At 39.1% G+C, this 14,150-nt stretch overlaps 2 protein-coding genes across 2 annotated transcripts; both read right to left on the reverse strand.

The window, feature by feature from the left end:
• Positions 1-1,034: 1,034 nt before the first annotated feature.
• On the reverse strand, positions 1,035-5,407 carry timm17a (translocase of inner mitochondrial membrane 17 homolog A (yeast)). The gene is made up of 6 exons (XM_044024663.1): positions 5,353-5,407; positions 3,607-3,706; positions 2,849-2,912; positions 2,466-2,594; positions 1,977-2,087; positions 1,035-1,850 (listed from the first exon to the last, which is right to left on the reverse strand). The coding sequence occupies exons 1-6, from the start codon at positions 5,376-5,378 to the stop codon at positions 1,774-1,776; spliced, it is 507 nt and encodes a 168-aa protein (XP_043880598.1). The 5' UTR covers positions 5,379-5,407; the 3' UTR covers positions 1,035-1,773.
• Positions 5,408-6,304: 897 nt separating this feature from the next.
• On the reverse strand, positions 6,305-11,690 carry LOC122768571 (leiomodin-1-like). Its single transcript, XM_044024658.1, has 3 exons — positions 11,122-11,690; positions 8,478-10,202; positions 6,305-8,402 (listed from the first exon to the last, which is right to left on the reverse strand). Exons 1-3 carry the CDS (start codon positions 11,395-11,397, stop codon positions 8,376-8,378), a joined length of 2,028 nt encoding a protein of 675 aa, XP_043880593.1. The 5' UTR covers positions 11,398-11,690; the 3' UTR covers positions 6,305-8,375.
• Between the last annotated feature and the right edge of the window lie 2,460 nt (positions 11,691-14,150).

A 14,150-nucleotide genomic window follows, 5' to 3' on the forward strand; every position in this document is an offset into this window, starting at 1 on the left:
TTGCAACCAAGGTCAGATCTTGAAGCACATGGACTACAGCAGCAGAAAACCATACCAGTCCCACACCCTCACTTCATCAGGTCTCCTTTGTATGTATCTTACTCGAGTGGTTGGTGAGTGTATGGCTAATACTGTATATACTGCTTGTGTCTAAATACATGCACTTAATGTACATCGTCATGCACATGCACATTCATACTTCATTTAACTATAGGATCCAGGAGTTTTTTCTTCATTTTCACCAACTGTCTTCTTAAAACCATTATAACAGCTTTCATTATTTCTAGATCTTTAAAGTAGCTTTACACTCTTGGTCCAGTTTTTTTTGGTTTGGTTAACTTGAATGATTTACCAGCATTTCAAGGTTTATTTTAAGTGAAAATAAATAAACCATTAGCTTGATAATGAGTCATTCACACAGTGTAAATGAATTACTGACAGACTGGTTTTAGACTCAACATATGAACTACCTTATGTTGCAAAAGACTCAAACTCTTGGGTTTCATCAAGCCAACTGAAGATTCCAACTTCTCCAAATGTAAATATTTGCCGGGATTTTACTTTTCTGTGATAGTACTAATTATTTTTGACCAATGGTTGGGTAAAATGTGTTACACTGAGTGCTAGGAAATTATCAGGGTTTGATGTTTATTATTGACTGACTGGTTAACTTAATTCATAGAAATAAAATGGTACATTTTGACAAACAGTTAAGTTATTTTTGCAATAAAAATGTGGTGGCTGATAAAACGGGCAATTTAGTGTGGATGCATGTCATAGTGTAATTCTTAGCTGAGAAATTATCGCCTGGATATTTCTATCAAACAATTACTTTACTCTAATAATAGTCTGACAAACAAAGCAGAAAGCAGAGAATCTTTGGTTTGGCAGTGGCTCCCTCTAGTGGATAATGACAGTATCACACATCTATTATGGGCAAACCTTGAAAGAGTAGTGGAAGAAAAACTTACATTTAAATATCTATATTTTTTCAGATGTGAACTAACAAGATAAATTCAGTCATAAGTATAAGAGCGATTTTACAATTTATTTCTTTATTGTACCACAGTACAATCTGGCATACAGCTTTAATACACTATACAGTAATCCCTTGCTGGAGTTTCCCTATTCATTTGTACAGTCTATGCCATATTTTGCCACTGGCAATATTATCCACAGCTCTTTGTTGAATGTAAAATGACTGTCAGATAAAACACCATGCCTGGTCCAACGCTTTACAATCTAAAATAAATAAATCACTTTAAAACAATCCTTTTCCTCCAGGAATCACTTTGTATCCGATGTTCTACCTTCACAACAGAATGGCCAGCCAAATGTCTCCGGCCAGCACAAGCAGGTGATACATTTAGGGCAAATAAAGACTACCGTGTGAATACAAGCAAAGAGTTGTTACTGTATATACATAAGTATTTAACTTATACATAATTTAATATGTTCCATGTGTGATGTGTTTTTGCAAACTTTATACGAACAAAAATAGAAAATCATGCCTCATCCCCACAAGCACATCTCTGTATTTAACAAATGTTTTGTGAAACAGATGCACACCACAAGGCTGAGAATGGTAAAACACAGATCTGTACATGGCTCTTGAGAAGTAAACGAAGATGTTTTTGCTCTTCACTTCTTTGACATAGTCCGTAAAATTGGGTGCAGATTTTTCTTGTTCGATGAGTGGTAATTTGCATCCAATGTCTTCATTTTAACTTCAGCAAGGAATTCAAAAAGGCTTAGTGGATACAGAAAGTCCTCTCACTGATATTGGCTGTAGTCTCCAAAGGAAGGGGAAGGCATGGGAGCAGGGGCAGGTTCCTCTGCAAACTGAGGCCCTAGAAAAGAAAAAGAACATAAAATTCCAGTGTGAGATCACAGACAATCAAAGGGTTAAAAGCTGTTCAAGGCAAGACCCATATACACGTCAGCTTTAAATGTCCAATATCATTGGTAACACTTACCAGTTGGAAATTGTGCAGAAGCAAACCTTGTAAGCAAGATTCCAGCACCCTCTATCAATGCCAGCAGAATGCCTCCCATGGCTGCTGATCCCACCATGGCTACCGGTCCATCTACAGAAGCAGAAAGTAATAATATGCTAGTATTAGTCAAGTTCATAACTTGGATGTTGAGTTTTAATACTAAAAGCATTGGCATGAAACGACTACCTCCATTTCATTGTCATTGCATATAATATATACATAAATTATAAAAACAAGGACACTTGTTATTGATGTTATTGATGGGGGGGGACAGTACATGTAAGAACTATATTATGATGTACTCATGTAGTGTTACACAGTTCATAATGCTGTATGTGGTAAAACTAAGGTCATGTCTCCAGTGTTATTGGGCTGTATTGAGTTAAACAGCAACACTTTTGGCATTTAAACAAGGCATGTATGTTCTTTCTGAAGACCGTCAGCAGCCACTGTCCCATAAGCACTTACTTCTTGCAGCAAGGATAGCTCCTGTCATGGCCCCACTTGTTATTGAGTTCCATGGATCTTCTTTTCCTCTGACTTTTACTAATCCACAGTCAATCATGGAGAAAAGGCCTCCCCATACTGCAAAGCTACCTGCAACCCAAGAAATATTCCTTAATGGCATCATTATGACTCAATGGCTTAAGTTATGCTTGACACTTAGTTAAGTTTTATCAAAACAGAGTGCATCTTGTGTCCAAAGAAATGGAATACAATGAAGCACAAAGCGAAACAACGTGATGAACTATGGCAATGTTCAGAGCGGCAAATGTTACGAGGTGCAATAAAGTTTAGATATCACTAGGATTAGCAATTGGTACATAGCATATGAATTAATTTGTTCTTACCTCCAAGCTGTGGGGCTCTGGTTTTGATTGCAGTCATGCTACCTCTCATTCTGTGGCTCATCCCCTACAACATGCATAGATAGGTGTCAATTATTCACCTACTGCATGTTATCAATGTCAAAATGCTTTCTGTTTTGAAATTTTAAAACATGCCAAAATACAGCACAGCATAAAAAGTGTCATTAAAGAAAGATTAGTGATCTTAATGATAGCTACACAGGAAATGCTGTAGTTAATTCTACACTTGGCATGTCGTACCACAATTTCAATCATGCCGACCAGCCAACAGGCTGCTTAGGATGAAAATTAGCAACAATTATATTCTAGTTTTGTGTGCTGGTGCATTGTAATTTCATGGCTGAGTGGAGCCTTTGGTAGTATTTGCCTTCACAATTATTTTTACATGAAAACAATTGTGTTTTCATGTTTACAATTAATATGAAATTTTGTGAAAACAAATGATGTCACAGCCTCACCTCTCAAACCCTTAACCTTGTTAGATGTCACAACATCAAGCTTTATGTGCAGGCATTCATGTCTTCTTCTCGAGTTTATGTGTATTTCTATGGCAGGGTTACAGTGCCACAGAATATATACTACAGTGTTAAAAGACGTTTGGGGGGCTTTCACATATGACGACATTTCTTGAAACAATGCTGTGTTTTCAGAAAACTTTTTAAAAACAAAAATATTGCATACATGAAGTTCTGTTTCCATATGGATAAGATGTAAGTGATGAGTTACAAGGTTCTACTTACTGAGGGTGCATTTCTGAAGCCCTTTACTGCCTGAAATATTCCTCCTCCAATGGCTCCCATGGTGAAGGCTCCACCACAGTCGTCCACAATTCTCCAAGGGCTACAAATATAATACAGCCATTAACAGAAGATCACTATAAAGGTCAAACAAGAAGAAACAGCTCACCATGCTAGTCTCAACATTGCCTGTGCAGTTCATTGATGTCCAAGCTAATGAAACCAAGGTTAATTGTGTCTGTGTAGATTCAAATTCATCCAGTTCATGGTTATCCAAAACACATCGAGTCAGAAGCAAGTGGACTTAAGCTTCTCTCAAAGACTTTTTGAGAAATGTCCAGTTGCTACCGACTCAATGTGCTAAACTAAAAAAAATAACCTTCTAGATCACCACATTTTAAAGTTGACAAACAGGTCGATCAGACTGAGAAGTACAACATTAGTTCACTACATAGGGTAAAGAAAGTTGTATATATACAATCACAAGTGTACAATTATAAGGCCTGAAGAGAAAACTGTAACACAAGATAATATGCAAAATTAAATGCCAATGATTCTCAACTTTGTAGATACAAGGGTTGATCCATAGGTTTGACCTTTAAAACAGCTGCAATGCATATCTATACATCAGTCAGATCTCTTAAAAGTCAACAAAATAGACAGGTTTCTTAATTGTCAATTTTACTTCGTTTTAGAGCTGAAACCATTATAAACACTTTGAGAACTTATTTTGGCTTCTCCCTTTAGGGGTCGCCACAGTAGATCATCTGCCTCCATCTAGTTCTACCCCTTGTGTCCTTTTCTGTCACACCAACTGTCATCATGTCCTCCTTCAAAACATCCATGAACCTTCTCGGTGATCTTCCTCCTTTCCTCCTGCCCGGCAGCTCCATCGTTTAATATAATCGCTGTCCTTCCTCTGCACGTCACCAAAACATCTCAACATTACCTCTCTTACTTTAATTTCAAGCCGTTCAACCTGAGCTGTCCCTATGGTACACATTGCCGAGCAGTTTAAAATAGACTTTTAATGTATAGCTTAATATGAAGAGTATATACGTTTACGTTTTGGAGGGCATTTACGTTGTATTCAGTTGTTATCTGCCATTGTAGGAAGAGCCCTGTGGTCTGGTATCACATTATTGCTGATACATGTGATCTTATTATTAAAACATGTATTTGAACGTATCATCAAATCACGTAGCTCAGAAAAATCACACATTGTCATTGCAATTTTGGATTCTCACTAAGTTTGACTTCACCAACTGTTGTGCAATCATGCTACCCCCAACTGGTAGCTATGACGTTGCTAGCTGAACTAGCGAACATGTGCTAAAGCAACGTATCATTAACGTTAGCTTATTTACCTTTCATTTTAAACGTGTAACATTATAGACGTGTCGCTTGCTGTACGGCAAGTATCCAGTTACACCGTACAGCAGATGTCAGCTAAATGTAAAGACACAAGGGCACGTAGACTGAAAAGTCGACAAGGTCACTACAAACGTGATGTAGCAACAGCGGCCCCAACCTGGTACACACCGCTAACGCAGACCAACGTGAAATTAGCATTCTTGCTAACTCTGCTAACCGGCCGGCCGAACATGAAGTGCCCTCCTTAAGCCACATTTTGAACCATAAAACACGTATAACACACACATATCGTGCTGATCACTTCACACATAGTCATGGACAGTTGTTGGTAAAACACAACGAGACGTAGATGTATTTTAATTCTTCAGGACTCACCATGGTTCTCTGGCATATTCCTCCATTTTGTTCTTTAGCTGTTCCCTCTGACGAAACAAGGGACGTCACAGGGCAACTTTTTTTTTAAAGGAGTATCCCTTGAAATTAGCGTCACAGCCCAAAGCTATATTCCCTCTTCTACCACCAGTTGTGCTCAAGTTCTTCATTTAGTTCTTTAATCTTAGTTGCTTTAGTTCTTGCCATTAGGACTTTACATGTTAGAAAGAAGAATATGATGGGGAGGCCTTTTCTCCATGATGATATATATAAACTGTGTTTTCTGTGCAATGACAATAAAAGGAAGTCTAGGTCTAAGTCTAAAAACACAACATTGCAAATAAATAAAATAGTAAACCAATAAGAAACATGCAAATACAATGCATTTTTATTATGCATTTTTCTACTAGCACAGGGGGCAAAGGAAATCCTCATCCAGTGCTGGATTTCCAACTCAACCATGGTGGAACCAACTAAGGCAGTTTTCAGCAGAGAAACATGTTTAAGGATGTATATTTTGATACATGTAGATCAGGTTATAAGTTATAAGATAAAATAACACACGAGTCATGATAAGGTAGTGTTAAAAAATGCACCCCTGTTTATTTTATTTTGTAGAGTATTTGGGATAAACTGGTGGTGCTCATGTTATATTTGGGTGTCTTCTTGCATATGAGAATTAATTTTCAATATGTAACAAGCTTCCTGGCTCAATAAACATTAAAATGGGGATGCAAATTTCGGCACCTGTAAAACCAGCTCTGCCAAAAAACGCACCCCTTTTATTTTATATTTAATATTTGGGATACAATGGTGGAACTCATGTATTCTGTATGTTTATTCTAATGAAATGAACCAGTGAGTCAAGGTGCTGTGCTTTTATTGTTTAGCTGAGTTTTAGTTCATCAGGGTTCACAATAGCCATGTTACTATAGGCAACAGTTACTCTTCCTGGGGTCAAAATAAGGTTGTTTATTTTAAAAGCATTAAATACAGAAACAATAGATTGACGGAATAACAGAGAACATAAACAACTCGAAAAAGGCATATCTTAAGATACTTTAGATAAGATACTTGGTCTCTCTGCTGGAGGGTTCTGAGTGAAAAACAGCAAAACCAAAAACATTGAGATATAACATTAAGAGTCAGAAAAGATAATAATGATTTGATGACTATTTGTTTTTTACATTATGAGGAACATCGTTGTGATTGGGTTAAATCTCCTCTGGAAAAGCCACAAGACAAGAGTAAACATTAAATGACATTAAAATATAGCCTTTCTTTTGGAATTTATTGATGCAAATAATAAACAAAAATACTTTGGAGTGCAAGGTTGATTTACCAACATATCAAAATGGGTAGCACCCACAGGAGCCACGGGGGCCATAAAATCCCCAGATTACTGTGTGGAAATGATGATGTGTATATTTTGATTGGGAATCTAGTTTCGATCAAATGTCCCACTTACATGTTGCAAATTCCTCGACGAATAAGCTGTACATCAAACAACCAAACTGAAAAATGGGTGTTCTGCACGTACAAGGCATGGATTACACCGCACACACACTGCAAACCTATTTTCTGTTGTCACATTTGCATTTCACCCCCTTTCCTTTTTTCTCCATCTGAGATCAGTGCTGTTGGTCAGAGGAGCAGCTACAGTTGAGAGACAAACCGATGGCACAAAGCCCATTATTAGGAACAAGAAAGGAATGACTTGCAGAGCAAGCCTTCAATGAGAAATGACCAAATATAGGCATTTCATAGAGGCCGAGGCCAGGCAATAGAGACATAAACTGGCCTGTAGCTGCTGCTGCTGTTCTCTGCCTCTGAACACGAGCAAACACCAGGCAACATGTATGTTATGTAGAGAGCAGTAAGTTGTCTAAACATTTTTCATGACTGGCCCTGCCATGTTTGTGCTTTTAATGTGGGAGAAGGACTTTGGTGCTCACTCCCAGTAAATCCAGGAATGTGTTTGTTAATAATATCAACCAGGCATAACATTACACTTCTGACCTGTCATTGCAGACATATCATTAGTTTATTGAAAACATACAGGCTCTGTAAATATAGCAGAGGGTCCTCTGTTAGACAGAGTGCAGTGATTTACACAATGAATTCCTTTAAGAAATGACTTTTGCTCAAACGTTGCCCACATTAACATGAACATTGAGCCAATAATGGTTTTCCAAATACCCAAAGGTTAAGACGTGTAGATGTAGAATGATTCAGAACAAAACAAATAACATGAGATACTGAGGGACAGCCATTTGCACTTCCTGATGAAATTGCATTATGTAATTATTCCCGTCTTTTAACTCTTTCGTCATGCAACAGGACTCCACTGGGCTGCTCTCTGATCTGATAAACCCTGCCTGAGATATCGTGAGATTGGCAATGAGACACACAATTCAAAGACTACCTTGACCTTACCCAGGCTTTCTTAGGTCAAGCCGCCATTTGTTTGTCAATTCCCTGATATTTTCACCATCTCAGAATTCGCAATTGAACAGATTTACAATTGACAACCATACGGTGGCTTCCCTCTCCATAAATAAATACACGTCAGATGAATGTTGACTAAATAATTGATAAATGTTTGTATATTAGAAATGTATAGTTAGAGTTATTTGAATCTCTTATTAATAAGCTCACCACACACTCCCACCACACTCACAGTCAGATGCATACACGAGCCAACACGTCACATGATTGGCCTCATATTAACTAGTGCAAATAACAAGCAAAGCATCAGTATCAACTACAGAGAAACGACCACAAACACGTGGTGCTCTCTCGTCAGCAAATAGAGAGCCCCGCATCACTCATTCTCCACAGCGTCCTTTTGGTCCAGTGTGTGAGGGGAGAACTCATAGTGAGGGCTTTTCGTGTGTCACCTTCTCCATCCACCCCCCAGCACAGCCCTTCACTATAGCTCGGGTTATGTAGAGGTCATCTTCGTGAAATCCTTCATGTCAGTTCTCCCTCTTTTCATATTTCACTTTATATTCCAGCAGGAAACATTACTGCAACCACTTTGGCACCGGCACCTGTGTGAAAGATAAAATAGAATGTATAAAGCGGTAGAAAAAGGATGGATGGATGAATGTACTCACATTACGTACCTTCTTGAGTTGTTTAACATTGCTTCCTCTGATCGAGGCAAGCAATTGGTCCCGTGAGTTTTTACTACGACCTGGACTGAGAGTGTTCTTCAGGGCATCTCCATCCATCATAGGAGGAGGAGGAGGTGGAGGACCACCGCCAGGAGGAGGCGGAGGTGGTGGTGGAGCCGGACCTCCAGTTCTTCTTCTGGGTGTCAGCTTTGGTGAAGGCACGGGAGAGGGCATGGGAGATGGTTTTGGGGAAGCTTTGGGTGAATTTCTCAGGGATCCTCCACCTCCAGTCTTGGGCACATCCAGTGATCCCTTCTTCTCTCCATTAGCCTGGGCCTGCTTCTGTTCCTGCAGGCGCTTCTGTCTCTGCCGGTCCATGTTGCGACTCAGTATGTTTGTAGTGGTCATTCTTGGCCCTGCTAACTCAAAGTGATAGCCCAGTTTGAGTAAGGTGGTGTTGTCTTTCAGGATTTTGGTCATCTCCATCTCTGTCTTGCCACCGCAGACGTGCCGCTGGTTTTGGAATCGAAGCTCAGTCAGTGTGGAGTTGCGTTGCAGAGCCTGGATGAGGGACAGGATGCCCTTGCCAGTGAGATGATTGGAGTCAATGTTGATGCTGGTGATCGTCTTATTGCTGCGTATCGTGCCGGCGACCGCGTAAGCCACGTGATCGTCTGCACGACAGTTAGCCAAAGAAAATGTTTTGACATGGCTGTTGTTTTGCAAAGCCTCGGCAAACTCGATGAGCGTTTTCGTCTTGATGACCTCGGAGTTGTTGACATTGAGCTCAGTGAGGGAGGGGTCATTGCTTCGTACCTGATCCATTAGCTCATCGAACATGCTTGACTCCTCGTCCTCTGCCTCTTCCTCCTTCACCTTTTTTTTGGGGGTGTTTTTGGTAACACAATTGCCCATCTTCTCAGTTTCGGCTGCTTTTTTAACATTCTCTCTATCATCATCTCTTTCCTTTTTCTCCTCTGCTTTCCTCTCTGTGTTAATCTTCTCCTTCTCTTTCACGTGATTACTGTGGTTAACCAACTCTTCTCGATCTGTTCTTTTTTCTGCCTTGTCATGTTTCACCTGTACTTCACCCTTCTCAGACAGTTGTCGCTCAAGTTTGACATCAGTTTTGGTTTTATCTTCAACTTTCTTCTCCTCTGCTTTTGGCTTCTTTTCCTCACATTTGCTCTCCTGGCTTTCTTGTGCCTTGCTCTGCTTCTCCAGCATTTTGGAGACACGTCCTGATGTCCTGATACTCTCGGACTTTCTTTCCTTTTCCTTGCCCACATCCTTCTCACTTTTTTCTCGTAGCCTTGAGATAATGTCTTTAGTTTTACTTTCATCTCTACTCCTGCAGTCTTCTCTCCTTTCCTTCTCTCTACAGTCTTCCTTCTTTTCCTGTAACTTGGAGATCATGTCCTTTGTTTTGCTACCTGTGCTCTCTCTGCTCTCTCTTTTGTCTCTTAGACAATTGTCTTCGCATTTGTCTTTGTCGTGAATCTCTTTCACATCATTGTCTTTGCCCTCCTGCCTCCGGTATCTACTTGAAAACCGTCTTTGCTCCTCCTTTGGATTTTCAGGACCTTTACCATTTCTTTCGTCCACCTTAGCATCTCTCTCACTTGAGACACTAGCTTGTCTTCGTAGTCCTACATCAATGTCATCGTTCCCCTCCTGGCTCAGGCCCATCTTTCTCAGGTATTCTTGCTTCCGGCTCTCCTTCTTTGCCTCGCCCTGCAGGAGGGACCAAAGTGAGCACGGTGTAAAAAATATATATACATATGTTATGTTATGTTACAAAGTAAAGTAGACAAAAACGCAAACATAAAAGAATTAGGAAGTAGAAAATTAAGTAGAAATGCATTAAAGGATGTAGTGGCCTGAACCACAATAAATCTGAATCAATCATGCAAAGTCTGAATCATGCTCATGTGTAATTACTGGATTCCTGTGCTGCTAAACAGCGTTTCATCCATCTGCTCAGTGTGTATACACACGTTCTCACTGACACAGTATGTATGGCATGTGTGTTTACAGTTCGCAAAAGGGCCCATGTTTTTATAGAGCCAGGGATACGTTTGCAGTGAGTAGCTTGCTAAGTGTTTGATTTGTGAGACTCCATCTGTTTTTCCTGTATGAGGCCACGGCCGTGGCAGATGTATCCTTAAAAGGCAGTGAGCGTGGGAGCAATCAACCAAGGAATTCCATTAGGCTGGGATTAAGAAGTTCTACGGGGACTGCCTCTCCTTTAGGCGCCAGCAATATGGCTTTGTGGCACTCGGCCATTGGGGAATCTATATAGGTTAAAAATCACTTACATGTTTAAAGGGGGTAATACAAATGGTCTCTTGTACCTCAGAGGCTGATTCGATAAACAATATTTTTCCTGGCACAGAGGCCAACTCTGGGGACCACTGTTTATGAGCTGAGAGAGCATGAGGTCCAGTTGGCAGTATGTTTCAAGCAAAATGAAAAATAGCACATGAAAGCTATCATTAGAATATCTGGGGACACTGAATGTCCAACATATTGTTGTTTGATTGTCAAAAGAAAACCCTCTCAATGTTTCAGATTGTTACAAAACTGATGTGGGTGATTGTTTTATTTAAAACCTAAAATGAGCTGCTATTACATGAGCAATAACATTCATTACCTCAAATGACTGCTCCCTCTGACTGAGCCTTCCTTTAGTGTCACTCTCCCGTCTGCTGTCCAGCTTAGCATCCAAGACATTGCTGCTCCTTGGCTGAGTCTCCCCTTGGACAACGACCTTCCCATCCTCTGGTTTGATGTCAGGCACCTTCATCATGTCCTGCTGCAGCTCCTCCACTTCCTCAGGGGAGAGGGTGGACAGCAAGGTGTCCAAGTCTGGGTCCTCGCTGACCTGGCGGCCTGTGCGGGTCAGGCCTCTCACCTTTGCCCTGGACATGGTTGCTTAAAAAGAATCTGCGGTTAAAGGCTCTGTACGTGTTGAGAAAAACTGAGAACTGGGTTTCTTTAGAGGTGCTGGTGGTAGTTATACAATAAATCCAAATGATTCAAAGTAAAATGTTGTGTAAATTCTCTCCTTTGGGTGAGAAGTCTTCCCGTATAGGCCAACGATGCTGTCCCACTGTCCCGTCTAGTCCTCCTCATCAAAAAGCCACCAGAGGCATCAGTCCTGGTGGAAGGAGGCTGGACTCACAGTGCTGCAGTGAGGGGTACCAGTGACGGACTGCAACAGGCTCACATAATCAAAGTAGACTGTAAGGCTGGGACATTCTTTGAAATCCTGTGAAAGTGCATGTCCATATTTAGTTCAGGGTACACACTCCTTTAAAGGTAATGGGAAGGGCTGAAGATGCCAGAGTAGAGAAACTTTCTCTTACACCATCCGTGTTTATAAAGGGACGAGTTTCTAATTATTTGAGCAATTTTATTATATTTTTTCCAGGTTTCTGAAACCTGTACAAGTTAAAAGAAGAAATTGGGTTTAGCAGGAATAACGGCAGCAGTTAAGTGGAACAAAGCTGCCTGTGGATTCACGTTCATGTTCAGTTGAATATGCAGAGTGAAAACTGCTTTTTAAAAAAAATAAAATTAAAAGTCAATGAAATTCAGTGACTAGCCACAGAGTAAAGGGTCAGAATTGAGTATGTAAAATTGATCTAAAATAACTTGATGATGATAATATCAGAATAACATTTTAACTTAAGTGGTACCCAATTTGTTTCTGCAAATATAAAATATTATTTGAACATTTTGCATTAAAGTAAGTAAAGTAAGTTAACTAGAAATATATATTTATGATTAAAACAAATCTAAGTAGAAAATATTCCATATTTTAAACATTACAGACAGAGGAATACAATTGTGTATACATCCTGACAAATATGCAACTTGTAAATAATAATAGAAGAACATTTCTCCAGGAAAAGATGTTGTGTGCCACCTAACATCCAAAATCATTTGACATTCACAGGAGGGAAATATGGACATCTAGTGGTCAAATGATGTGCAAACATTCACTTACTCATCTTCCTAAATCACAAATGAATGTCTATATAAAAAAAGGACACAAGACACTGCTGTATTTTACATTCCAAAGTTAGATTTTATGTTAGTAGGAATAAAAACTTTTCACTCCATCACTTTATATTACAATGTCATAGCATCCACATGACAACAGAAAACAAAAAGTTATTTCGCCAACTGATGTCAGTCTCACTAAATATACTATTAGAGTTGGTTTTGGGATACAAATTGACAGCGAATGTTAGGTCGAACGACATCCAGTGTTCTCTTTGTGCTTTAAAAAGGCTAAACAGATCTGTACATATGGACAGTACCATGTGTGAATGAATTATTTACGCTGTAAACTAATGTTGTTGCCCGATTCATCACATGGTTAAGAGGTGAGACAAGACGCAGAATGAGTCTCGATAGAATCTCAAGGATCAATAGAACTTTATATTTAATATGTGCCTCATTTGACTTGGCTGAGAGACATGAGACCCCAAAACAAAACAAACAAACAAAAAAATAGATAATCCAGGCATCACATACAGTATTAGTAGTCAGTTAAACACATGCTGGAGACGCCGTCTCACACAGTTCATACAACATACAAGGGAGCAGGCCTGGTTTTATCTGTACAAAGTTATAAATTCACAGCTGGATTAATTACAGTTCACACAGCAGTTTACCAAATCTGTAAGAGAACGTTTTAGTTTGCAATTTTGGGAACTGCACAAATCTGTTCTCGCCCACCTGCACCACAAAATACTGTAGAAATACTTTAGATTTAATTTGGTATCAAATACCCATGTTAACATATATAAATATATGTATATACATGTAGATATATATATATATATATATATATATATATAAATATATGTTATGTGGTGGTGAATGGATTAACAATGGGTTATTTCTTTTATAGGCTACAACTTAATGCACTCAACTTTATTATAAAATGACATACGTGCAATGACTATTATTGTTTTTTGTATTTTGCGGCAAACGTATGACTTTTTAAGCGTAAAGTTAAATAAAAGATCTGTGCACATCGTCCATCACTCCATATGAGAACGTTCTCATTTAACTCTCTGCAATAAAACAAATGCATATATTTCCCAGAAATGTCAAACCTTTACAGGGGAGGTGTTTAACAAAATCTATTTTTACAACAGTAGTGTTTTTTTGTTTGTTTGGTTTTTTAGCTTAGTCCAGAAAGTGAGAACCGATTCACAGTCAAAGTTTTCCCTCAACAAAAATAAATAGCAAATGGAAAGATGCCGAAAAAACAGCACATCTTATGTTACAATAACAATAGAATGAACGGGAATAGAATGAAAACAACATGTTTCATTATTAATAAAATAGAAAATTGAAAGAAATGAATTATTGTAAGGCTGGACATTTTTTTTGATCAAGCAGTGTGACCTGCTGCTCCCCCTGATCTGATATGTTACAAGAAAAAGCAAAAACAATATTTACCATAAATTATTCAGGAGTGGATAGATCAAGCTGAAAGACATTTAACTGGGTAGCATGCTGATGTTAAGATGTCACATTAGAAATGGTGCAGCTCATGTAGTTCCATGAAGTAATGTGTTGTCAGATTAAGATTAACCAACAGAGAGACTACAGGGTTCTCACATAGAATTGGAGAGGACCATCAAATTGGAATCATAAACA

This window comes from Solea senegalensis, linkage group LG4 (assembly GCF_019176455.1).
Source record: "Solea senegalensis isolate Sse05_10M linkage group LG4, IFAPA_SoseM_1, whole genome shotgun sequence".
NCBI lineage: Eukaryota > Metazoa > Chordata > Actinopteri > Pleuronectiformes > Soleidae > Solea > Solea senegalensis.